This window comes from Pollicipes pollicipes, unplaced genomic scaffold (genome assembly GCF_011947565.3).
Source record: "Pollicipes pollicipes isolate AB1234 unplaced genomic scaffold, Ppol_2.1 Scaffold_2555;HRSCAF=2994_pilon_pilon_pilon, whole genome shotgun sequence".
Taxonomy (NCBI): Eukaryota; Metazoa; Arthropoda; class Thecostraca; order Pollicipedomorpha; family Pollicipedidae; genus Pollicipes; species Pollicipes pollicipes.
In genome coordinates, this window is record NW_023596136.1 from 42,468,932 (window position 1) to 42,496,308 (window position 27,377).

General features: G+C 58.9%; 1 protein-coding gene across 1 annotated transcript; it reads right to left on the minus strand.

Moving 5' to 3' along the window:
• Positions 1–624: 624 nt before the first annotated feature.
• LOC119105902 (ETS-like protein pointed) lies at positions 625–27,077 on the minus strand. Its single transcript, XM_037229467.1, has 7 exons — positions 26,907–27,077; positions 24,709–24,825; positions 21,925–22,125; positions 13,463–13,687; positions 2,849–3,372; positions 2,331–2,488; positions 625–1,981 (listed from the first exon to the last, which is right to left on the minus strand). Exons 1-7 carry the CDS (start codon positions 27,004–27,006, stop codon positions 1,918–1,920), a joined length of 1,389 nt encoding a protein of 462 aa, XP_037085362.1. The 5' UTR covers positions 27,007–27,077; the 3' UTR covers positions 625–1,917.
• Between the last annotated feature and the right edge of the window lie 300 nt (positions 27,078–27,377).

The following is a 27,377-nucleotide window of genomic DNA, read 5'->3' on the forward strand; positions in this document are numbered from 1 at the left end:
CACGCCGAAACATTCATAAGACACCACCACCATAACGCCGAAGGCGACACCACAAAGACCTGTTCCCTGTACCTACTTCTTCCCAGAGGAGATCCAAATGAACGCTCCTGGCGGATGTGAGCCACACCACGTCAGATCCCTTGTCAACGAAAGTGCGATATGTACGCACGACTATCTCTATCATTATCCAAATTTAAAGATAGATTCAAATTTTGTGCGTACTTATTGGCAGATTAGAAAGTTAGGATCAGTTTACGGTCACATCTTCACAGCCGTTTCACATGCAATCTATCGTATTTGACGGATACCAGAATGACAAAATTGGAAATGTCAGTTGTCGCATTACTATCAATAAGCTCGTTAACTAAACTGAGTTATTCCGTTCGTTTGGGATGCCATTACCCAGTGATGCCATGGCTAGGCAACCTTGTGATTGATTCGTAGTGGGGCTGTTAGGACAGCTGCCTGGTTTTGTCAACCCACATGACCTGCGTGCCCCATTAAACGGTTAATAAGAGTAGCCTCGTAGCCACTTCAATCGTAAAATGTGTCATTACTTATGAGTCAGGGGACTTATCCAGACCAAACAGCACCAGAGCGGCATGTTCTGCTGAAAAATCCCAACACGAGGCGATAATATGTATTTGTTTCATTTGCTCACATTCAAACAGCTCATTCAATGGACCACCGCTAACCGTCGACGCAAAAGTGATTACAGGGCAGCCTCGTGCGTGGACAAGGCACTTCGTCTGTACGAGTTCAGCAGACAGTGATACATGCGTGGGAAGGCACGAGGTGCGGCGTGGGCCCGGGCTGTCACGCGGTCACACCGTCACACGTCACATGTCACACGGTGCGAACGCGACAGGGTCCCGGGGAAGGGTGCAGCGAGAGATTAACGGAGCAGAGACAGCACGGCTGAAGAGATCCCGGGCGCAGCGGGCCCCGATGCCCCAGCCGATGCTGCACTCCACGAGTGTCCGATTCAAGCGGCATCGCTTCAGCTTGCTTCGGTGGGATTGACAAGCAGAGGCGCTGCTCCAACAATCTCGCAGACTGAGGGACACTGCGGTCGTTCACGCCGATCCCAAAGAAGAGACGTGCACACAGTGCAACAATGACGCCCGCTACGGACAAACTTGTGAGCCGGAAAACAACAACACTGAGCTGACCCACTCAGCTCGAACAACGATGAACACGCAGCTTCGCACAGCTCGGGGTGCGAACATGGTAAACACATGTCCAACATGGCAGAGTGCGCGGCGGGATGCAGTCAATGCAATCACCGCACCCGACACCGAGCGAGAGGCAGCACATGACACTGGCACCGCTGCGGTAACAGCCAAGGCGGAGGTTCGCGCCGCGGCTCCGAAACGAGTTTCGTCGGCGGCCAGCCGACCTGCGCCGTTCTCGGAGCTCCCGCACGCGCGCCGTCGTGAGGGGTTGAGCTTCTGCAGTGTCCCGCGGCGACCGCGTCGCTCCACTAGATGAGCTCGTAAAAAGCGACCGTTTCGCACATGAAACGCGCGCACTGAGTCCGGGCTCGTTCGGGCGAGTGCTCAAAAGTCGCGATGCACAAATAATTACAAAAATGGAAAAGGACGATGATAAAAATATGTCGCAATCTGATCAGTATGCATGGTCTTGACTACACACGAACCGACTAGTCACAAATGATAAGCCTTTTAAGATCACTTTTCAAGGGTTTGCTCCGCCATCTCCTCTCGATACCTTCAGCCGACGGCTTGAGTCTCGCTTCCGTCCCCTGACCAAACCCTTCTCAGGCGACGCCAGCGGCGTGCTGCGGCGAAAGCGCGAACTAATGGTTCAGGTACTCATCGCAGGTGGCGCCGCCTGAGAGCGATTCCCATTCGCGCGACGCATCTTTGGATTGACACACGAATGCCGGTTGGGGCTTCACTCGTCGTCCGACTTATCCGGCTTGAAGTCCACCATGGCGTGCATCTCTTCCGGCGTACGCCTGTGGCGGGGGCAGCAAGGCGAGAGATCAGCTGATGGGACCGGACCGTACCTGCGCCGACGACTGAACAGACAGCGCACCCATGCAGGAAACGGGGACGAGTGGGCGGCAGTGAACGGGGCGAGTCGGGGATCTACCAACAGCCAGGTGGGGTGAGTAATTAGACCTGCACAGTCAAAGAGTCATCGGTAATCAGAAAACCACGAGTCAAAGGATCAGTATAAAATATCTATATGCTCGTCAAACCTAGGCGCAATGACCTGCTATATTTCCAAGGTGAATTGATGCCTACCATACCAGCGAGACACAGCTGAACAACATTTTTCCACAGTACCTCGAAGCCACTCACCCCAGTAAGCTCTGCAGGTCGCAGACGAACCGGTAGACATAGCGCTTGCCGGCGGTTTTGTGAATTATGTTTTTGTCGTAGTAGTATCGTAGACCACGACTGAGCTTTTCGTAGTTCATTTTTGGCTTGTTTTTCCTGGTTCCCCACCGTCGTGCAACCTGTCATGGAGGGATTTACATTTTACGTCGTTGGAACGTCTTGAAGCACAAGTACTCAAATTAACGGTATAATATGCGATCGAAGTGAACGCACCACGCTATTCATTAAACATGCTCGCACATATTATGCATTGTGAGACATTTACAAAAAGCAATGCAGTATAGCCGCATGTGAGTTCCACGCAAACTCCCAATGGCAAGCAACTCAAAGTCGTGTACAACCGCTGACGTCACAAGTTCCGTCACACCACGGCGACCAGAGACAGTAAGACCTCCCACGTCGGGAATCGAACACAGACCCCTTTCTTCCCACATCCCAGCGCTCTCACCACCCGACCACCGCCACCCGCGCTGCCTCACCTCGTCCGGGTCTGTGAGCTTGAACTCCCAGCCGTCGCCGGTCCACACGATGAACGTCTGGCACGTCTTGTCCGTCAGCTGCTCCAGCAGGAACTGCCACAGCTGGATGGGCCCGGAGCCGGTGAAGCAGGGTCCGCCGGCGGCCGGGTACGACCCCCTGGCGTCGGCCTGCAGCGGCGAGTCGCGCGGGTGCCGCGGTGGAAGGTAGGCCGGGTGCGGCGCGCCATGCATCAGCTCCGGGTGCCACGCCTCCGGCGGCGCCTGCGGCACCGTCTGGTAGTGCGGGTCGTAGCCGCCGGCGTAGTGCTCGTAGCCGTCGTAGCGCGACGCGGGCGGGTAGAGTTTGTGTGGCGGCCGATACTTGAGCTCGTTGGGGTAGAACTCGGGCGAGCCGGACTGGTCGTAGGGCGGGTGGTGCGGCTCGGCCACGTGCGTGTAGTCGGGCTCGTAATGCTGCGGCACGTACGCGGCCGAGTCGTCGGCCAGCCCCGGCATCGGCTCACCCATCGGCGCACCGTACGCACCTGCGGACCGAGGGTCAGGCGAGGTCAGACGAGCCGGTCGGGTCAGGTCACGGCCCAGGTAACGCCTCGGTACAGGACCATCGACATATCGGTGGACCGCATCACAAGCTGGCGACGGAGGGCGCCGCGAGAAGCCATTGCGGTCTACAGTGTCTATCTACAGTTTATATTTACACTGTCTATCTACAGTGTCTATCTACAGTGTCTATCTACAGTGTCTATCTACAGTGTCTATCTACAGTGTCTATCTACAGTGTCTATATACGGTGTATATATACAGTGTCTATCTACAGTGTCTATCTACAGTGTACAGTATCTATGGCGTCTATATTACAGATGCATAATATTTATCACATGTCTATCGGAGCAGGTCTAGCTGAGGCCGTCAGCGGTGAACAGCACAGCACCTCGTGATATCAGGCCCCGCCGCGCTGGGGCCAGCGTGCTAGGGCTCGCAGACGGGCCCAGCATTCGCCCACAGCCGGAGCGTCACGCGGTGGCCGAGCTGCCGGCCCCGCCCCGCGACGGGTGCACTGGAGCGACGCACGAGGTCACGAGACTGGACCGAGCCCCCCCCCCCGCGCCGAGAGCGGAACAGAGGTGCGGTGACTGGCCGGTGGACCGGCAGGGTCGGGCGGCGAACATCAGACGACAGGCCGCGGTCCGTCCCTCGCTCTGGTTAAACAGGGACACCAGCCGAGAGGGAGGGGTATGGTGTTTTTTTTAATGCAGCGTGGAAGAGGAGCTCAAACGTGTGCTGTGGCTCCAACAGGGGCCAGTAGCTGGGGGTCTCGAGATTTTTTATTGCGTCGCGTTTCACAGAACACGATAGGTAATGTTGAATCTTGCAGAAGTGTGCGGTGGGAAGAGGGTGGGGGGCAATGATTATTTCTGTCCCCGCTCTTTGGCCGAGTCCACGGATCCGGTGAGGGTTCTTCCTGGTTGGGGATGGAGTGAGATGCCAGCTTGGGGCACGGTTCGTCGTGTCTCCGGGTTCAGTACAGCGCATGCGCTGACTCTCCCACCGATCCCGGCAGCGTCCCCTCAGCCCGGCCGGGCTCACCACGACCGAAGCTGACACCGAGCTGACCGCAGCTCACAGTTGGTGACCCCCGCACCAGCCGCAGCCGGCTGGTGCCGCCCGAGCTGCCCGAAGCCCCGGACAGGGGACAGCGACGCTGCCGCCGGGGGGCGTTGCATTCCTGGCCGGGGCCCTGGCAGCGCGCCGCGCCTCGCCCGCCCCCCGCCGGCCAACAGCAACAAACAGCGAGTGACCCGGCCGGGCGTCACCCAGCTGCCGTCCATTCATTCCGCCGGCTGGGGCGCGGGGGGGGGGGGGGGCTGTGGCCACGGGACGCGGCCGAGACGCTGCCACGCGCCAGGCCCAGCCTGCTCGCTCAGGGGCCGCGTCGCTCCCGGCCGGGATCGGGTGTCGCCCGGGATTTAAACCCCGCGACGAACGCGCGTCGGCTGCCGGGAAGAGCACAGCCTGCCAGGGGCGCCGCCAGGCCCCGTCCACGGGGAGGAACAGGATCGCAACTAGGCGAGTGCGGGTAAAAAAAACCCAGCCAGAAAGGCGGAGGAGAGCGAGGGACCGCACGTCATCCTCTCCAACCGTGGCAGAGTGAACCTATCTCGATCTGACGCCCGACCCTGGAGGCAGTCAGTCCCGCGCCGCCACCCGCCCCTCGGCCACCCCCCTTGATTCTGGGCGCGTCGCCGTCCCTGTCCAGCGCCAGGGCGACGACGGACCAGGTGCGACCGAGCGTCCCCGTCGCCATCGGCAGCAGATCGTCCTCGCCGGCCGACAGCCGCAGGGGACAGACGCCGGCTGCCGCGCCACGTCTGTGGAACGTCTCCGGAGTCTGAGGCGGCGTTCAGCGCCACGGGAATGGCCAGAGACGATAGTGTCAGCGCATGCAGGTGCTGGAAATGTGCGCATGTCGCCGGACAGCAAAGACATGAACGATGCAGAGCATTATGAGAAGAAGAACAGACGAACGGCCGACAATTCGTGTGCTCCGGTTGGGGGCTCATAGCAGGAGGACAACGGCGGAGCGGTTCACATGCTCCGACAGGGTCGTTTCTATCAGTAGGCTCGCCGTGCGGAACGCGTGGTCTCGGAACCTCTGACGGTGTTGCCATGCCATCCGTGGGAAAATTTATCCAGCGCTTTGGTAATGTTTCATACACAGCTGCGATTCGCTGCAGTGTGCTCCGACGATGCTGAACGACAGACGATTTTAAAGCTGCGAGCCATGCCAAAGATGGATTGCAGCGACCTCTGCCTCCCATCTGACATTTGAAGAGCTGGAGCCAGCAACTAACGCCATCCAGCATTCAGCCACGTGACATCACTGTTGTTATGCCGACAAAAACCGCACCCCTCTTTCGTGCACAAACCCAACACGTGAAGCCCCCCTCGGCGATGCCCGGTGTCGACTCATGCGACCGGCAGACCGCGACACAAACAGGTGGACACTGACGTCCCCATCAGCTGCTTCCGCCCGCCGGCTTGTTGTTGTCAACAGGGTGGGAATTCAACAGGCCATCCATCCCCTCTCCAGCGGCGTTTTCCGTTATTTTAATTCACGCTTTTCTTCTTTCATTCCACACCAAGGTTTACAAACACACACCGCACCAGCAGACGGAAAGAGAGACAACCACTCAAACCTGCAAACACCCGATCCCCCTCGCGGCCTGTGGAAAGAGGGCCTGGATCAGCCAGTCATCCCGAGCGGACCCCGAGGTACCCGTCCTCAGCAGCCCCGCCCCCCCCCCCCCCCCTAGCGTCAACAGAGCGCCCAGAGCCAGGCCTGCTGCGCCGCGCCAGCGCAGCGGAGGCCGGGCCGCGGGCGTCCTGCCGACTGGGGCGCCGGCGGCCGGCGCGTTTGATGTGGTGACCACACCGCGCCGGGCCGCACACCGCACTTACGCAAACCCATTACAGGGTCCGCCACAGCCGGGGCCGAGGCGCGCCCCCGCGGGGAGCAGGCGTCCGATTCGCGGAGCTCGGCCGAGCCGGGATATATCGGCTGTAGAACGACGCGGCGTGACGCAACCCTGCAGCTTTGCGCTGTGGAAACGTGTGTGTCCGCCCATTGTTTCACCGCGCGGAGCAAATAACACGGCCGGCGCGTCGGCCGTGTGTGCGTCCGTGAGCGGGAGGGGAGGCGAGTGACGTGGGAACGTGGTGACGTGACGCTCGCTGACGTGCGTCATCACGTGCGTCATCTGAGAGGTCCCGCCGGTCAGGAACTTTCAGCACGGTTCGGGGCGGTGTCGCTGACGGTCGTGACACTGACACCCGTCAGCAGCCAGCGCGACGGACCAATCGGCCCGGTGCAGCGACGGACCGCTTGGCCCGCACGGTCGGGCCACCCGCGCTCTGCTGCGGATCAGAGGCGCCGCCCGGCGGCGCGTCTGAAGTGCGGCCTTCGTGAGCCGCACCGCGACCACCGGCCGAGTGTTGACCTCAGCAAACAGCGCCGCGCGGCGGCGGCGGCGGCGGCGGCGGGACCCGTCCCGCTACAGTGGCGAGACTCGCCCTACTCCAGCGGCGTCGGGACCTGTCTTGCTACAGCGGCAGATCCCGTCCTCCCAGCAGCGGCGGGTCCCGTCCTCCCCCCGGCAGCGGAGGGACTCGTCCTGCTTCAGCGGCGTCGGGACTCGTCCTGCTTCAGCGGCAGATCCCGTCCTCCCAGCAGCGGCGGGTCCCGTCCTCCCAGCAGCGGCGGGTCCCGTCCTCCCCTCGGCAGCGGCGGGACCCGTCCTGCTTCAGCGGCGCGGGACCCGTCCCGCTTCGGCGGTGTGTTCCGTCCTCCCAGCCAATGGGCCGCCGTCCACAATGTGAACAGCGGCCGGTGAGGGCAGAGAAGCAGTGCCAGCGGGCACGAGCTGATCGGTGGCGCCCCACTGGCGGAGGCAGCCGATTTGCCGGCCCCGGATGTTCAGGGGCTGGTAGAATCAGTTTCCAAGTGACTGTCAAATGAAAGCATGATAACGAATGAAACAATTATGCAAGCTACACAGCATGATACTCCTGTTCCTTTCTGTCTAATTGTCAGGGCACAATGCAGAACGTGCAGAACGGCCTGAGAAAGACAACTCTGCTCTGACTTTTGTCTTCTGATAGACAGTTTTTTCAAATTGTCATTGCTCTAGCCATCATTCATTTCAAGTGATCCGCCGAGGCCACGGCCGGGCAGCGACCGGAAGGCACAGGACCGTGACACCGCGCTGCCCTGGTGTGCGGCATGGCAGTCCCACGTCATTCCAAAGATGCATCGAGAGGGCAAAAAGTTGTGTAAGACAGCCTGCAATATCTTCAGTCATCCAAATTCCCCGCTTCTCTCAGTAGAAAATGGCTGGGGGAGGATGACACTAACTAAATCTACCCTTCTGCCCCAGCCGACGGCATGCAAACAGCATGCCGTCGGCTGGGGTAGCGGGCAAACAGCACCGGCAAACCGACCCGCTGGGAAAGGAATAGCACAGCATTCGCGCGATAGTCAGGCCACCTACGCCACACGGAGCCGGCTCTAACGTCACTCAGCTCACGCGCCACGGGGCAGCGGCCAGGAGGCACGGGACACCACGCCGCCCTGGTGCCCGTCATCACCAGCACAGAGACGGCTCACGCGGCATGGCAGCCCCACACAGTTCACCTGCCGCGGCCGGCGCCGGCTGACAGGTGGGGGTCCGGCTTCGGTTCCGCGCGGCCGAAACGTCAGCCAGGCGCGACGGCGCTGCCCGCTTCCGGCCGAGTCGAGGGGGATAAACGCCGCCTTCCGCCGGATGTCGGCCCCTCCGGCGCCACCCTCCGAAATCAGCGCGGCGGAAAAAGAAACGGCCACATGATCCCGCGCGCCGGACGACACGCAGGGGGCGCCACCGGCGGATCACGCAGATACATGGGAGGGAGAGGCGCTACTGGCTGATCACGCAGGTACACGGGAGGGAGAGGCGCTCCTGGCGGATCACGCAGATACGCGGGAGGGAGAGGCGCTTCTGGCTGATGGTGCAGATGCCTGGGAGGGAGAGGCGCTTCTGGCTGATGATGCAGATACGTGGGAGGGGGGGGGGAGGGGGAGGTGCTACTGGCTGATCACGCAGATGCGCGGGAGGGAGAGGCCCTTCTGGCTGATGGTGCAGATACGTTGGAGGGAGAGGCGCTACTGGCTGATAACCCAGGCACACGGGAGGGGCGCTTCTAGCTGATAACCAAGATACACGAGAGGAGCTGAAAAGCAGATACACGGGAGGAACGCCACTGACTGATAATCGAGATACACAGGGAGAGACGCTACTTACTGGCTGATACCCAGATACACAGGGAGGGGCTCTACTAGCTGATAGCCCAGATATACATGGCCGACAACAACTCAGTGATACGTGATACATCAAAGGCTGACAACAACTCAGACATGCAGGAGGAGGGACCACGCCGGGTCCAGGTGCACCGGGACAGAGCGCCACCGGTTGATAAGTCAGGTACACAGGAGGATGCTACTACAAGAGGCAGATATGGCGCGAGAGGGACATAACGAGGAGATAATACGGATATGATGGTGTGGTGCACCATGGGCGGCCCCGGCTCATCTCATGTTCAAATTGTTGGAATGGCAAACGCAACAGTATTTTACCTCATCTCTTTGCATCCACGCTGGAGGATCAATGTTAACTTTCTTCCGAGATAGGGAGTGCAAGGAGTGGGGGGGGGGGGGGGGGGGATCGTCCCGCCCTCTTGCTCCGCCACCTTGCCAAAGGCTGATAACGCAAACAAATTGGAAGGGATTGCACCGACCATAACTCAGATACAGGTTCGAAGATGTTGCGTCCTTGACTGGCACATAACCGGAACGCGGTACCCGGTCGCAAATAACTCAAATATGTTCGTGCATCTGGAACAGAAAGCCACATCCGGGTAGCTGAGATATGCCGGGCTGGTTATTTGGGTTTAAGGCAGCTCGGCTGCACGATCAGTCGGAATTTTCTGGGAGAGAAATAGCGAGCTACGCCGGAAGAGGAGCGCCGACCGACCAAGCTTGAGGCGAAAAGTTGCAAATACACACTCCGGCACATCCCTCACGTTCCACAAGGCAACCTAATCGGTGTTTGCCAAATCGAAATACCAAAGCCCAAGACCAAAAGTCCAGCCAAAAATACGCGCACTGGAGCTCCGCTACACCTCAGCCCATCTTTCAGGAGCACACGCCTGCGCGCCATTGCGCGGGCGTCGTCTTACTTGCTCGGAGCGCGCGGACGGCGGCCACCGAGGCCGCCTGGAGCCCCCAGTCGCGGCGTTGATCCATGGTGACACGCGGCGGTGCCGGCGCTGCTACCTCCCCCGGCCGACAGCCGACACCGTGTGCGGCACGGCGCCGGCAGTCGGCTCTCGGTGGCTTCCTGTCGGCCGCTTCCGACAGCACACTTCTCAGCCGGACTAGGTCAGTGGCGGCGCCGGCTAATGACGCGACCCCGGCCGACCCCGGGACGTGACCTGGCGACCCGGCAGCCCGCGGCGGGACGCCGCGGCGTGCCGCTCGGCGGCTCTGTATAGTACACGGAGGAAACAGAAAAGGCTAAGCGAAGGAACTGATCGGGAGACACTTCGATCCACGATGCGTTGGCACCCCTGTAGCTCAGGATTTCGAAGAGCTGGTGACTCACTCACTAAAACAAAACAAAACAAGAACGGAGTCGCTGCACGATGCTGCCTGTACTCTCTCTCGCTGTCCAGTCAATGCACTGGTGCCTTTGAAGTTCACCGCTCATGGTCACAGCCGCCACCACTTCAAGGCTATCCGCGAACGTTCGCCCAGGCGCGTCGGAGAATGGGGAAGTCCAAAGTTGTTCGGCACCTGCGCCGCGGCTAGCCATTGTCTAAAGCATGCAGCACCGCCCAGGAATTCAGGAGTCCACCGACGTTCTTTTACTTACTCGGGCCGGCCACCGACGGGAGGATAATTCCAGCGCTGATGCGCAAATCCGATCCAAGCGCAGGCCAGCGCCTTCCCCAACTAAGTCGAGATGATGAGAAGAGGTAACGCGAGCGGGGCGGTCAGGCTCAGCGACGGCCGGCGCGCTCCAGCTTCTACGCCGAGCTGTGCGCGGCGCCCGTTCCGTCGCTCGGTCCGTCTGTCCGGTCCGCCGCCCGGCACGCAGCTCGCGTGATGCCGCACATCCGGCGCGACACAACATCCGGTGCGCCAGGTTCACGGCTACCGGTCGCACTGCAGCCCCCGCCCCCGCGCCGGAGAGGCGCGCGCGCCGGAAGCGGCCGCCCCCGGCGGCGCCTGAGGTGCGTTCCCACGCGCCGGCGCGCCGCCGACCGGCGCCCCCAGACCGGCTGTCGGCGGCGACGCGGAGACGACTCTCGCTTTCCGTCGGAAGCGCGGGTCGCGTGGGGAAGTCGCGGCCGCGCCGGCTCTCACGCGGGAGGAGTGCCGGCGGGGCGAGGGCTCGCGGGCGCCGGAGACAAAGGCCCCGGGCGTTCGCCGAGCAGGAGACAGTCGGGGCGAGGGCTCGCGGGCGCCGGAGACAAAGGCCCCGGGCGTTCGCCGAGCAGGAGGCAGTCGTCACCGGCGACGAGACCCGTGCCACGTCCGTCGACGGCCGCAGTGCTGCGGACTTCAGTCTCCAGTTCCCGGTGACCGAGGCGGTCGGAACCGACCCGCGCGCGGGGTGTTGCAGAGGTTCTGCCGCTGAGAGATGGCGGCGCACACGTCATACCGGATAGAGTTTGGAGAAGGCCGGTCCGTTGCTTGCAGAAAGTGTGATGGAGACCCGATACAATTGCACGGGACACTGCAGGTTTCTGCAGGAGGGCACGCGACCAGTGGACATCATGGCTGACCTGGTATCACCAGCGGCCATCGCGCGCTACCAGCATGTGCCAGAGTTCGTGTCAGTCCCGCAGCACGGATCTGTGGGCACGTGGACCCTTGCAGACCCCGGCCGCCATCACCGGAGGCCCCCCGGGGCAGCTCAGCCCCGGTCGGCTCCGCCGCGCCCCTGCCAGCAAAATGGACCCTCGGCCGGCGCTAGATGAACTGGGAACCGCCGGCGGCCGGCACTAAGTTCACGTCGTGACAAGGACTGTGAGAAAGCGCCGGTCACCGTTCCCAGAATAAAACAGCGCGGCGGACTGGTGGCCGGGCGGGGCGGCCGCGGCGCCGGCGAAGGCCAGCGGGGCACGTCTCCGACGAGCGCGGCCGGACCTGACCGCGCAGAACAGGCCACCGAGGCGGAGGAGGACACCGAAGCGGAGGAGGCCACCAAGGTGGAGGAGGCCACCGAGGTGGAGGAGGCCACAGAGGCGGAGCAGGCCACAGAGGCGGAGGAGGACACAGAGACGGAGGAGCCACCAGGTGGAGGAGGCCACCGAGGCGGAGGAGGCCACAGAGGCGGGGCAGGCCACAGAGGCGGAGGAGGCCACCGGGCAGAGCAGACCGCCGAGGCGTAGGAGGCCAGCGAAGCGAAGGAGACCACTGAGGTGGAGGACACAGAGGCGGAGGAGGCCACTGAGGTGGAGGAGGACACCAAGGTGGAGGAGGCCACCGAAGCGAAGGAGGTCACTGAGGCGGAGGAGGCCACGGAGGAGGCAGTACAGCAGGAATCTCCGCTATCATAACCACCAGGTTGCGCGGCAACTCCTGTCGCGTCGCGAGGACCGAGAGGGGTCCGTGGGACTGCGGGCGACCTGGGAGCCGACTGGATAGGCTCGACGCCTAGGGAGAATCTGCTATCATATTGGCTGAGCACCCAAAGGACTTGATATCCTTCTCGTTCACGATCGACTGGCATCAGTAACGACACTTGTCAGCGAGATACCGGCCAAGCGTCCCAAACAACCCAAACACGGATCACCATCTTCCGGCCGCCATCAGCGCCGCTCTGGCTGCCGTCGGCCGGCATCAGCGCCACTGCGGGTGTCATCGGCCCCGTCACATCCCGCCAGACGAGCACACGGCACACGGCGAAGGAGGACAGGCCGGCGGCGCGGCGCCGCGCGCCGCACTCTAATCGGGACGCCGGGGGGTGGCCGCCTGACGCCGCGAAATGAGCGCCGGCGGCGCGACGCTGCCGGAAGCGCCCGCGCATCCGCCGACACCGGTTTGTACCACTTACGGCGGCGGTAGTGTACAGAGGTCAGCGGGCGGCGGCCGCCTGCCGCCGAGACGGACGGGCAGGCGCACCGGCGGCGACGAAAGTAAGCCGGCCGCTGCGGAAATGACGACGGCGGCGTCTCTAGGCCGAGCCCGCCGCCGGCTCGGTCGGCACCCAGTCCGCGTTTGCGATGATAAATCGTCGGCAGCCCACTTGCGCGCGACAAATTATGGTCTTCGGGTTGGCGCGGTGCGGTGCTTATGGCTTTGGCGCACCATGTGCTCGCGCAAAGCTCGTGAGGCAAGCGCATTTGAAGGGTTCATAAAGCCAAGCAACAGGCTCTTTGGGCTTTGAGTTCTGTTTAGCAAAAGTCATCAATTCGTCGAGGGAAGTTGAAGAATTATGTAGTCCAATGCAATGTGTCGCGTCTCTTTGCCCACACCCTGTCCATGCATTGGCGCCTGACCCTGAGATTTGCTGTGGGAAGGTGGTAGCGGACAAACTATGGAAGAACCTGGACCCCCTCAAACGGTGTAATGCTTCCCAGCGAGACCAGCAGACCCAGAGTAACAACCAGGCACTGTCATTCGTCACAGAGAGGTCATGTCTCCTTATGTACATGCAGACTCCACCAACAGTGCAGGCCGCGTGGGTAAAACAGCGCGATTGTGGGAGCCGGAAAATAATCGTCGGGACCGTATGACCGAGGAGGGCTGCACGCAGCGAGCCGATCAGCCGCCGGCAGCCGCCGCCCGCCGCACTCGGCCCACGTACACGACCGCAGCGGGAGGGGTGCTGATGAGTTGATCACTTGTCGGCGGCTCCCACGCCTTTGTGCTGGGTGGGTGTGAACTGCTAGACCAACCGTCTGTGGGAATGTTCCTGGTGAGCGGACTCCCGCCTGTGGGAGATCGTCGAGACTTGTCGACAAACCGCAAGGGAGCTAGCTACGACCCTTGCAGTGCGCCCCTGGCCTCACCTTCCGAGAGCGGCTGAGGGTGCGTGGCGTGGTGCGCATGGACGGGCACCGGCGCCGACGGCGGGCCCGGACTGCCGGCCGCCAGACCGCCGGTACCCGAGCCCGACTGGTGCAGACCCCTGCCCGCCGGGTACTGGTCCAAGAACTGGTTGAAGTCGGGCACGCAGACGTTCTCGTAGGCGCCAGCCGGGATGTTCTCCAACGTTGCCCGCGCCTTCTCCCACTCTGGAACGGCAGGGGCCCAGGTGAGGAGACGGCGGGATGAGGTGCGGCGGCGCGACAGGTCATACAGCAGTGCGGAAGGTCATGCAGCAAGGCTGCAAGTCACACAGCAGTGTGGCAGGTCATACAGCAGCGTGACAGGTCACACGGCAGCGTGGCAGATCATACAACAGCGTGGCAAGTGACTCAGCGGTGCAGCTGATGCAAACAGGCAGAGTAGGGCAGCCTCCAATGAACAGGACATCAGTGGCACTCACCACGCTTGAATGTACGCCTCAGTGTAAACGGTGATTTGAGATTATCATTACAGTGGTGCCAGTTTCTTTGGCGAGCGAGCTGTTAATTTTCAAAGTCACTTACGCAACGGAGGAAGCAACGTGCCGTCAAAACATTTTCCTCACGTTTTCAGTTAGCTGACACTGTATATATCGAACACGGGTGATTTGGAAACACATGACGTCATAACGTCTCAAAGCATGGTATGTGGCTACGCCTAACTGTTTCGGATATCCGAACGTTCTCGTTTTCCTACTCAAATACACATGGGAAAATGATGGTGTTCTAGAAACGTTATCATCAAGTTAGTTGTGTTGCTGTTATCGCCATTGTTGATGACGCGGTTATTTGAAAACGCAGTGAGGACATACTATCTTAGTGCGTGGTTTGGGCCTCTATCATTTATTCTGAATGTCATAAACCTTTGTTTTTAATTCGAGACATCCGTGAAATGCAGGGCGTCTAAGGAGGCAGTGAAATGTATATACATGATGTTACGAAATAATGTCCAAACCGACGATTTAAAGGATACGTGAGATCTTATGCCCAATAAAGACTAGCTTTCAATACACCGGGAGGCGCCGATGACACAATACATCAAGCAATCATTAAAATATACGACGGTAATACCCACGTTCGCCGCATCGTTCAATGCCACGAGTGAACACGAACGCTGCTGAAAAGCTAATTATGTTCATAACATACTTACGACTATTTTTTGATACATTGGTGCCTGTAACTCAAGGTACATTAAAGGTCGTTAGTCATCAGAAAAAAACTAAAAAAAGTCGAAGAAGCAGGAACCTAAGCCCCTTCGTGCTGACAATGGGTTCACCGCCATTAGGTTTGTCGCTGCTGGTTTAAGCCATCCTGACCACGACCGCGTAACATTTATGGCGCACGCGCAACCCTGGAAGCAGGGAGAACGACCGCCACCACGACGGTCGTATTCGCGCATGCGCTGACGCGTGACGAGTCACGGACTAGACGGAGCCCTTCACAGTGTTTAGACCCGGTGACACGTCACGTGACGTCTGACGGTCTCAGAGGACTGACAGCCGCTGACGGCCCGCGTCAAGGCCAATGTCGAACAACGCGTTTCTGCGCTGGTGCCCGGCGTCTGCTGTGGTGCACCACAGGGCTCCACGGGGGCGTCATTCCCGCGATGAAATCGCGCGTGAGCAAACGGGGAGGAGATTATCAAGCGAATATGTTTGTCATACGGGCTCGAATGAGTTTGATGCCGGTGTGTCCCTGATTCAGAGCTTTTCAACCCACCATGATGAGGAAAAAACGCACTGATTCGCATTACTGCGGGACAAGCGTATGTCGTTACAGCCCGTTCTGCGCAATGCCCCACAGATTTCCCCGATTGGCCGAAATGGTTGGCGCATGGGTGGACGACCCAATTCAAGGACGCATCCCCCATCCGTGCCACGGCCGTGTCGACAAATGGGTTGACAGTCGGGTTGACATCTATGTTGACAGCCGGGTTGACGTTTATGTTGACAGTCGGGCTACCATAGTAGTACAGGCAGACAGACTGACGTTGGGGTTGACAGATTGGTTGGCTGGTTGACGGATTGGTTGACCGTCGACGGCCGCGCGGCGCCTCACAGTCTCCTCGTGACCTTTGGGCGGCGCATGACCTGCCCTCCAGCACGGGCACGTGCGTCGCTCGTCAAGGACAGCGCCGCCGCTGTCGGATCGACGGTGCCGCGCGCTGGCCGCCATTGTTCGCGGTCCCGCGGCAGAACGGCCGCCCGGGGCGCCGCCGCCGGCGCTCGCTCACCTTGGTCCCCCCCCCCCCCCCCCCCCCCACCGGCCCGGTCCCAGCGGCCGAGTTCTGCGGTCATTAGCGCGATGTGTCATCTGTCGGCGCGAGGCCAGAGCAGGGAGAGCCTACCCGCTGGACAAATCGGTCAGAGCACCAGAGACCGGCAGACTTGGTCCGCTGGGCGGGATCAGTCGCGAGGCCAGAGCAGTGAGAGCCTGCCCGCTGGACAAATCGGTCAGAGCACCAGAGACCGGCAAGCTTAGTCCGCTGGGCAGGATCAGTCTCCAGGCCAGAGCTGAGCAGGACCGGGTCATGGAATAGCCGTGGGACATGCCAGTCAGTCATATCGGGTCAGGAGAAACCTTCGTCCGCTGGAAAGAATCAGACGGAGACCGGAGTCCGGTAAATCTGGCCGGTCAGAGTCACTAGAATCGAACTATAATCGGTCCCCTGCATGGGATAATTTGCGAGATCTCGGTCGCGAGAAAAGTCATTTGACGGAATCGTGGTAAGGCACAAGGATTCCTAATTCAGATCTGGCTGTTTGATAGCACCGGGGCCATGTCCGCACCGCATGCTCCGTTTGCCCAGTTCCCTGATGTGTAGTTACTGATGAACTGTTGCGCTGTTCGTTCAAGTTAATCAACGCGATTATCATCGAGCAGATAAAACAAACACCCTCGTTCACAGAGCCGAGATCGCACGCATGAAGAGATCATTTATACTAGCTCGCACATCCCTCAACCCTTAAGTATAACAAGGTCATTTTGGGTTGTTAGTATTCGGCAAGCCTTTTTACGCCTTTGGGTCGAGAAAAGTAATCATGAGAGTACACCAAAAAAGATTACATCATGATGCTTGGGACTATGTGACGTACGGTGGCGTCTTCAGAGTAAGAAGACGCTACGATATCGCTTTCTGCATCGTTATCGTCGCCTGTACATCCTTGTGGCTGAATTGCCAGCACGTAAAAATGGCATTGCTTACTAGCAGTGACTTCAACGTGCGGCTATCAGCATTCGACATCACACAAGGGACACTTCTCATTATAAAATGTCATACAAGCTATTGATCTGCTTAATGAAAACTATACTCACAAGCAGTACTTTAAGAACAAGCAAGCTATGACCCACATGCCACGCTTCACTCGATCAGGCGAGGTACCACAGACGTTTCCAATAACAGGACGCTTAGATCACAGATCAGATGACGGTTCTCAGTCACACATGACGTCCGGATGACGGTTCCAGTCACACATGACGTGTGGGTGATGGTTCTCAGTCACACATGACGTCCGGATGACGGTTATCAGCCACACATGACAGGCGGATGACGGTTCTCAGTCACACACGACGTGCGGATTGCATTTCTCAGTACCGAGCCACGTACCGCGGCGGCGCTGCATCGGAGGACGTCCCGGAGCCTCCCCAGCCAGGCCGGAGAGGCGGCCGCCCTCTCGAGCTGCTACAACAGCCAGAGCCACAGGCGAGACCCTTCGCAGCGGCCAAAACCACAGCCCAGACCTGCCGTAGCCGCGAAAGCCACTGCCGAGACCAGGTGTAGCCGCGAAAGCTAAGGCTGAGGCGACACTGGTGACCGGAGGCGTGCGGCGCTCTCTCGCGCTCCTCACTGACACCGAGCCTGATGAGTGCCACCCACAGCCTGGAGACGAGCACTCGACCACGGCTGCTCAACGCCGCTTGTTCCTCCCGCAGCCACTCGTCCGATAGCGGCGCGGCCGGCCGGCTCGTCCGCGGAGCCCGACTGGGCGGGCCGGGCGGGCCGGGGCGGATCCGCCCCTCCCGCCGCCCCGCCCCGTGACGGCCGGTCGAGGGCGCCGCCGGCCGTCCCGCGCGGCCAGACAGCCACGCACGCCGTCACGAACTACGTGACGGACGGAGCACCGCCGACCAGCCGCAGCGCGGGGTCGCCTGCGTCAGGTCGCCGCGGGGGACACACGGTCTTTATCCTCGTCACTCTCCCGTGTCTTCACGGGCTCTGCCCGATGAGTCTACCTGGTATTCGGCGAAGCCCAGAGTCAGACTGGACGGACGGAGGTTGGACCGATTCGCGTGCCATGTACACTGTTATCCCCTCATAGCGCGGTGCAGCCTGTCAGCTTGCAACGCAATCAACTTTTCATAACGTGTTAACCTGGAGTCAAATGATATGACATTTGTCTTTGTCACTCTAAATATGAAGAGAGTAGACGCCGCTCTGCGCTCCGAATCTGAACACAGCAGACGCTGCTCTTCTGCTCGACACGCTTCAGCGAGCCGTGCAGATGCTCGAACGGCGTTGGTATCTGCTTCGGGCTAATGTGACAAAGGGTTTCTGGACCAGTGAAGGGGGACCGGGTCCACCAGGCCGGCCGGCCGGACAGCCGAGCCGCGGTGTCGGTGTCGACCGCTGTCTGCGGCTCGCGCCAGCATAGCCGCCGACCTTTCACGCGACACCAGACCAGAGAGGCACGCTGTCGGACGTGTGGCGGCGGAGCCACCTGGCAGGACAGTCGTGGGTAATGTGGCAGGTGCAGTCACAACAGCGGGTGATCGCAACAAAGACCGCTGCCAGCGCAGTCGGGGATCACGGCGAGTCACCGCCTGAGCAGATAGGTCACCGCGAGTCACCGCCTGAGCAGATATCAGTCAGACGAGCTGGTGACGGGCGATACCACGTGCGGCTGCCCAGCCGAACAGGCGTGCACTTGGCGAACCGCCCATTTTAGCAAGCAAGGTTTTTGCGTGAAATCGTACATCCCGCAGTCTCATTTCTGTTTGCATTCTAAAAAAAACGTCCACCAGCCAATCAACTGTATGCATGGTCAAGTTTGGACATGAGCATCAGGCCATCCCAGGGCGAACTTCCCCCTCTAAAGATCCAGACCACGGTCCCCCGCGCGCTCCTCTCGTCCGTCCCGCACCCGCGCTGGTGGCGGCCGGTGGAGGTGCCCCGCGCGCTCCTCTCGCCCGTCCTGTGCCCGCGCCGGTGCCGGCCGGTGGCGGTGCTCCGCCGCAGTCGGGCGCGCCGCGCTGCCGTGCTGTCGGCGCGCGGGGCGTAGTCCCGGCCACTTCCGGTCGAAATGGGTCGCGGCGGGGCCGACCGCATCCCAGCCTGGCGCGCCGGGTCGACGGGGGGGGGGGGGGGGGGAGCAGGGCAGGTGGCACGGCAGGTCTGAGGGCGGCGGCGGGGAACTGTGCGAAAGTGGACGCTTTCCCTGTTTGGGCTCGGCTTTGGGGGCATTGGCGAGGTATTTAGAACGTGGCTGCCTCCCAAATGTTGCATCGGATCCGCCCCTGGGAGGTTCCGTGGCAAAAAGGGTACTGAGGCAGTTCTTCGTTAGCAAACTACCTGCATGAGGTAGCTAAATAGGACGTCAGAGACATGTCACCCGCGCGGCTGTGAGTGCAATGTTTAGGGCCTGCCGCGACGAACTACATGCGACGTGAGAAGCAGCGTCAGGTCAAAGCCAGCTGCTTTATAACGACGGGATGCACTCTGGGGAACGGTACCAAGCGTTCCAAGTTTGTTTTTCGGTAGGCATGCGAAGGAAAGGCCCGTCCAAACATTGGCTCTGTTCTGGAATGCCTCCTGAATAAAAGTGACTAGATAAATTAGGAAATATATAAATGAAGATATATATATATATATACATATACATATATATATATATATATATATATATATATATATATATATATATATATATATAATTGGCGAATTACAGCGGGCCTTTGTGCGGGAGCATGAAGAGATCACCCAATATTCTACCATGTTTACGTTAGGGGCGCAGCTGGTGAATCGCTGGGGAGAAATGCTTGTTTTATTTCGTGGCCGTTTCAGGGCCAGTTTTGACAGCAGCCGACAGCCGAGATCAGCATTCGCCGGCGCCGCAGAACCTCCCGGGCTGCGGACGGGACGCGGGAGCGACGGACGGCTACCCCCGCTCCCCACCTGTGGGGCCCGCCCGAGGCCGGAGAGGTGGACAGAGCGCCTGTCTGGGGAGGCAGGGGTCCGGGGTTCCACCTGTGGGGTCCGCAGGAGGCCGGGGGCGCGCCCCCGTCCGTGCCGCGGGCCCCGCCGCCCGTCCCCGGTCTGCGGTGGCGCGGCCGTCGCCGGCCGCCGCTCTCGATACCGCACTGCCAAACATAAATATTTGGTCGGCCACGGCGGTGCCGCCGGCGCGGCAGACGGAGCGGCACCGCGGCCGCGCCGGAAACGCCGCCGCCGCCGCCGCCGCTGGCAGCCGGCCGGCCGCGCCGGTGCCGCCGCGCCGCCGCCACCGGCGGGGTGGGCAAGGACTGTCCAGAGGGCGGTCAGTGAGGCAACGTGGGGCAGGGTGAGGAGTGGCGTCCTTGTCAGGTCATATGTCTGACCCTGGGGCCATTATACGGTACGTTAGAAGAAGTCCAGACGGAGCAAGCGTGCCGCGCTGTTGATGTGGGGGTCTGCCCTTGTGGTCACATACAGCAAAGGATGAGAGAGTTTAAAGGAGGCTGGATGATTCACTGGATCTCTGTTCACGGAAACATTCAAATGAGATTGGATGAGATATCATTTGTTTGCTCTGGGACTACTATGCTATGTCGGGCTGCATTAAGGAGCGAAAACATAATTGTCCATAATAATTTAATTATAGGTAGTAATAAATAATATGTGACATCAAGTTTACTAATACACAACTAGCAAACGATGCAACTATAAAGCTATCAGCATAATAATAAATGACTATCAGTAAATAAAGCAATGACAATAAACTACAAAACAGCACGTTGTGATCACTTATTGATTCAAAGTCAAGTGTAAAATAACCACAACGTTAGAAAGAAAAACTGAATTTATTTCAATTACAAAATACATAAAAATTAGTTGACGAATACACTCAAAATGCGCATTATGGCACCTATTGTCAAAGGGCCGGGCCTCCCCAAGCCATCTAAAAAAATATATTTTTCGGTTAAAAGGAGGCTGAAGGAGCTTTGCCGCGATCTGAGATAACCTGGAGGAGTCTGGAGAAGATAAGAGGAGTCACAGGAACGATCAGATAAGTTTAGATGAGCTTGGAGGAGATTGGGTGTGTCTAAGAAAACAGACTCTTGGCCTGGGCTGGGTCCACCGGAGAAGCCACGAGCCTGATAGGACACTACGCACCCTGTCCAGTGTGACTAGGGGACTACACACTCTGCCAAGTCTGACTAGGGGACTATGCACTCTGCCCAGTCTAACCAGGGGCTGCACACTCTGCCCAGTCTGGTTAGGAGACTATGTTCTTTGCCCGGTCCGACTAGGGGACTGCGCACTCTGCCCAGTCTGGCTAGGAGACTACACACTCTGCCCAGTTTCACTAGGGGCTGCGAACTCTGCCCAACCTGACTAGGGGACTACGTACTCTGCCCAGTCTCACTCGGGGACTGCGCACTCTGCCCAGTCTCACTAGGGGGCTGCGCACTCGACCCAGTCTGACTAGGGGACTACACACTCCGCCCAGTCTCACCAGGGGGCTGCGCACTCTGCCCAGTCTCACTACGAGGCTAAGCACTCTGTCCAGTCCAGCTAGGGGACCACGCACTCTGCTCAGTATGACCGACGCCCGCCAGGTGCCGAGGCTCTCATGCTGCAGCCCTGGTAACCAGGACACTGCGCCGGATCCTGTCTGTCCGAGTCGTTATGAGCCCAAGAAGCGGCCAACTCTGACTCTGGCCGGGTGTAACGAGGCTGCCGAGTCCGACTGAACACTGCCGGTCCACGTCCGGTTGACTTGATGCCAGATGCCACTGAGCCAGACCACGTTTCAATAATCGCTGCCATTTTCCCGGATCACCAACTGCTATCAATCCTTTGAAATGTTTCGCCAAGGGAACATTCAACACTGACACATCGCGCCCTGCGCTGCGCTTTCGTCTAGGCCGGCAGCATCATGCCTCAGTCGCAGGCTGCTGCCGGTGTTGTTGGGCAGGCCCATCTCACCCAGACCGCCAGGGGACCCACCCAGACAGCTGGGGGACCCACCCAGACCGCTGGGCCCATCACACCCAGACCGCTGGGTTTATCACACCCAGACTGCTAAGACCATCACACCCAGACCGCTGGGCGACTCACCCACACCGGTGGGCTCATCACACGCAGACCGCTGGGCCCATCACACCCAGACCGCTGGGCGACTCACCCAGACCGCTGGGTGACTCACCTCGCTGGAGGTTTTCCAGGTGCTCCCACAGGATGTCGCCCATCCACTGCGGCGTGCGCGACAGGAAGCTCTCCTTGCCGAGGGCGCACATCTCCCGACCGTTCATGTTGAACTTGTCGATCTCGACGCCCTCCATGCAGAACTCGTTGGTGGCCCAGCACAGCCAGTGCACCACGTCCATCTCCGTCCACTGGCGCGGGTCTGGAACGCGAGGCGGCGTCAGCGGCGTCACCACGAGCGCAGCGCGTCGGCGGCCGCCGCTGGGAGTGACGTCACACTGATGTGACGTCACAGATAACGCGAGGCGGCGTCAGCGGCGTCACAAACGCAGCGCGTCGGGCGCCGCCCCTGGGAGTGACATCGCACTGATGTGACGTCACACTGAACACGAAGCGACGTCAGTGGCGTCACCACGAGCGCGGTACGTCGGGCACCGTTGCTGGGGTTGACGGCCTACTGATACGACGTCACAAAGCCATACTGCGCCTCGCGCACCTGAATGTCGGACAGAAGATGACCTTTCTCCGCCAGGGCCAAGGACAAGGGCGGAGTCAAGGGTCACCAGATACATGTTCCCACCAAAAACATGCAACAAAGCTACTGGGTGTTGACTTGCCAATATGATCGGAGGACAACTGGTTAGCGCTGCCGCGCGAGATTTGAACTAGCCTGCCGGAGTCAGTCCGTCACAGGCAGCGGCAGGTCTCCCAAGTCCGCGGCTGAACAGACAGACGTGTTCACGTATGAAGATCCGCGGTGACCTCTGACCTCCGGCCTTGTATTACAGCGGCTCGGACATTCAGCGGCCGCTCAGGTGACCCGGAAACGGTCTCGTGCTAGTCAGGAGTTCTCAGATTCCTCCCGCTGCCGTAGGCCCGTCGTAGGCCCGTCCCGATGCTCAGCCATGCCTGCTGACCACCCCAGATCGCTGTGGTCTTGAAAAACTTGATGGGTGGGTCTGTTCTGGCGACTACCGAAACATGGTGAAATCAGGCCGTCGATATTTCCCAACGCAGCAATGCGCATATACTGCATACGTTCGATGTACACATGGGAGCAGCTGCAGGTTGCCGGTAGTGTGGTGATTGACGCGTAAGCGTTAACCGCTGCGCCTCTGGGAAACCAGAGGTACGGGGTTCGATTCCCCGCGATGCCCGCCCCTTCCTGCCAGGGGGACAGGCGGGTGACGCCATATAACCTCAGCAGTTGGGTGCGTCGTAAAAATCCCAGTGATGCGTTAGAGCAGCTGCGGGCTCATGGATGCATTGATCGTACATATGACATGGTGATTTAATATCGAGTTTACATGGATATAGATCTCCTGCTGGCTGCCAGAAGCACCTATATCGTCGTCATGAGGTTAACAGCATAGCTGCCGGTTTTAACTGCGCTAAACAGTGCGTCCATGATGGTACGTTCCTCGAACCCCATGAACGCTTGCTCAGCGAAATGGCAGCTGGGGTGGCCATATAACATTGGAGAAACAGCATTAGCCAGATGTGTGTCCCCCCATGTGGTTTGGTCATGCCTGTTGTAGGATTTACCTTTATCCGAATATTCCCACGCACAGCACTACATGCTTAAAGGGAGTTAATGCTCCACATTCAAAGGTTTTGAGATAAGCATCACCTATACGAAAGCAGCTAACTTGTAACTATTGCTTGGCTTTTAAGTGCGAGACTGGTCTAGAAAACAGCAGTTCACTGTTCGGTAAATATGCTCAACACATCATCGTTTGATGACGTCATGGCACGTCTTAATGACGCCAGAGTCGCTGAAAGACTGACCGTGTCAAAATGCCCACTGTATCTGAAGGGCTGACTGACTTGTAGTACTTGAAGTTGTCGAGAGGTGTAATGTTGGCTGGTGTGTGTTTGCTGAATACGAAAATGGGTTTATACACATCGTATAAAATCATATCAGACACCGCCAGGCCATAAACATGAACACATTATGTGCTCGTGTTTGGTCCTTTCCCGTGGTGTTCTTGTATATTTGTTCATTATTTTACATTACTTACTTTGATTTACAGCCTCGGATATGGCGCTGACATAAAGCTATTCGATCCTCAGTCTTCTTTCGCCACAACTCGTATCACCTTGGATATGGCGCTGGCCTAAAGCTATTCGACCCTCAGTCTTGTTTTGTCATAACTCGTATCACTGCCCGAATTTCTGTCTAACGTAGCACAAATCTTGATTCGACTCCCAAACTTGCCCTCAACGCAATAGATTGGTAGAACACTAGATGTAGGCCAGCTATCCTTTGATGCCAAGAATCGTGCTAATGTACACCAACCAAAAATGATTCGATAGTCATATTTGTTTTGATCTTGAACACTCAGTGGCCAATGTGCTGGCAGGCAGCGTTCACGTGACGTTTTTATGACGTCATGCACGTAGGGCTGACCTTCGGATCAAGATGTTGAAAAGGGCATGACTGTGAACTGCACTTAATGGCCTCCAAAATAACTGTTTCAGTCCAAAACCCCATGAATAGCTGGAACACTCCTTTTAACGTTGAAGTTTTAAGACAAGTGGGTAGTTCATATCCCCCTCCAACTTGTTCCTACGTCTTGCATCAGCGCCTCCAGATTCAAGAAAGAAATTAGCTTTAATACTAACTGGTTGCATGGTTAAACGCGGATAAAAAGATGTCTATATCCCCAACCTTATCTCCCAGGTTTCCGCACCAACTTTTTGCAGGCCTCCACGCTCCTCCTGACAGCTGACTGAACTAAGCCCCGCCTGTCGGCCACGTGACCCAGCTGGCAAAGGGGCTCACCTTTGGGGATGTTCCGCTTCTCCTGCTCCTTGTTCCAATTCTCGAAGGACGCCATCAGGGCCTCTGCGATCTTCTTGTTTGTGCCGGGGGTCAGCGGAGGCACCTGGTTGGGCGGGTCTGGGGAGAGAACAAGGCCGTCAGAGAAGGGACACGGCCACCGGGCCACGGCGGTGCGTGTCCCTCGATGAAATGCTTAACTCAGAGACAACGTGATCGATAGGAACATTCAATCGTGTTGTAAACTTCAGGTTGTGTCAAGTTAACTGCGACGCTGCAGTCTCTTGCTCGATACCTATGGCTGCGAAACATGCGACACTTTTTTGCTCAAGAGCTAATTAAGTAAGATACTTTTTGTTGAGCTTCATGCAAAAGTTCGGCATTTGTTCCCTGGGACACCGCATTCGCGGTTCATACGCTGAGTTCAGGCCCGACCTGGCGGGGCTGACCCAATGCCCTCGGGAGGTCAGCCATGCAAGGGCATAGCACATGCCCAGCCAAGCTGACGGGCAACACGAACTGCCAATATCGCATGCTTCTGTCATCTCGACTGTCGACCTTACAGATGCAGGCATGGGTGGAGCGTTCCGCCATTCTAAGAGGCTCAATGCTTCCGAGCCGTAACGAGGCCGTTATGTGGCCATTGTGTGCAGAAACTTCACCACAAACCCTGCTTTGCCCATCCAGCGATTCTCTGAAAGTTGCAAATGGCCGGAACAGCAAGAGCAGTTGCGCTCACAGTCCTGCCACGCAGGCTCCAACCGCGCAGAGGAGACAGGCGGGAGGACAACTAGACATTTTCCATTGGCTCGGCGGCGCAAGCAGGGAACCGAGAAGTAGCCTGAAGACGCAGTAGTTGGAAGAGAAAGGGTGGTAGGAGTAGTGTGTGCCACAGTCGGCAGGCCACTGCCGGGCAGCAGCCGGCGGGCACTTGAAGGTAGCGCGAACGCAAAACGAGCCTTTTGGTCATTCAACACACTTTTTGACCATGCGATCAGGCAACCCCAATCATTATGGTTATCGCGTGCGTGCAGCATTCCCAAACACCTGGGACAAGTTAGATTTTACATCTCAGTCCGTCAGCCGTGGACAGGATGGCCAGGCTGCCCCAGTGAAAGGTGCCATGGAGGTCGAGGTATCTTCGCCGGAGTTCCGAAGGTGACCAAAGTGGAACGAGAATTCAACCTAACCATGAAAGGAGACTCAAATTACGAAAAATCGAAACTACAGAGCACGAAAAAATCAGAAAAATTTCGCAATTTTTCAAGACTGCTCCTGGGTCTGCCGTTCCAGTCTTTAACCATCGGGTCACGGAGTTAACGCAGCCTGGTGGTGTCAGCTCATGACCGCCGCTCCCACTTCTCTGTGAGACGAGCAGGCGCGACTCCGGCCAGCACCGCCGCTGGGCCCAGCCCAATTCCGCTCACCAGCAGCTCAAAGCAGCTCAGCCACGGCTCGGCTGAGTCGATGGCATCCTTTACTGCAGCTAGATAACAGCTCGGCTACAGCGTGGCAAAAGCGATGCCAGATACACTTAAGCAGCCTGCACCAGGGGCGCAGAAAGATCCAAAAGAGTGGAGCAGCCAAGCCCCGATTTGGGTCTAGGCTGCAACTTAAAAAGAGGATACAAGTGTCCTTTTTGGGTTCATTCTTTCCATGCAGCATCGAACACCGGCAATCAAGTTTCTGAAATGCTGGCGACACGGCTGCATCCCCAACCAACATCAAGTTATACCCATCCTTCAATTTTGAGACTCTGGATACGATTCTTCACATGCATCACCACGGGCCTAATATTAAGTTTTCACAAAAAAAAAACGTATGGGTCATGGATCATCCGGCCCATGCCCTTCCGCCAAAGCATCCACTGGCCCTGCAACATTGCCTTGCCTCGCCAACAGTTGCCTAGTCGAATGCCTCGGCCACTGTTTAACCCAACTGTTCCGTTGCTGGGACACCGACTGTACCACTCCCATCTGCACTCGACAGTCCCAGCTGAACCGAGCTGGATCCAGGCGGACCGGGCCGGACCGGATCGGACCAGGAAGGACCGGGAAGGACCGAGCCGGACCGGGCAGGACCAGGTCGGACCGGATCGGACCAAGTAGGATCTAGCCGGACCGGATCAGATCAGATCGGACCGGGAGGGACCGGGAAGGACCGAGCTGGATCGGGCCACACCGGGTCGCACCGGGTCGTACCTCTCGCCCTGCGCAACGGCCGCAGCACGTGCCGTGGCAGCGGCGGCACCTCCGGCCGAGGGAACGTCCTGCCAGCCAGCACGCCACTGGTCTGCGCCATCGCTCGCCGTCCGCTGCAGCCGACCGGCGCGGCGCACACTCTCACTGCCTCGCGCGCGTGCTGCCGGCCCCGTCTCCGGAGACGCACTGAGGCCGGCCGGCCGCCGCCGCTGCCGCCGCCGCCCTGCTTCCGGCGGGGGCGGCCGGTCAGCCGGGCCGCGCGGTCTGGAACGCAGCGCGACGCCGCGGGGGCGGAGGGACGGGTGGGCTTCAGGCCCGGAGAGCTGGGAGGAGATGGTGTAAGACGTCATCGCGGTGCCGGCGAGACAGGGCTCGGTCAGGAAGATGACCGCACCCCAGAGCGGAACATGGATCGGAAATGTTGATGCGACTGTGCTGATATTAGATGTTGGACTATGCTTTTGTGGTTCG

Coding starts and splice junctions, on each gene's coding strand:
- LOC119105902 (XM_037229467.1), bottom strand. CDS start 27,006: ATGGCGCAGACCAGTGGCGTGCTGGCTGGCAGGACGTTCCCTCGGCCG. Junction 22,126..24,708: donor GAAGCGGAACATCCCCAAAG/GTGAGCCCCTTT, acceptor CTCGCGTTCCAG/ACCCGCGCCAGTGGACGGAG. Junction 2,489..2,848: donor AGCTCACAGACCCGGACGAG/GTGAGGCAGCGC, acceptor CCTCCATGACAG/GTTGCACGACGGTGGGGAAC.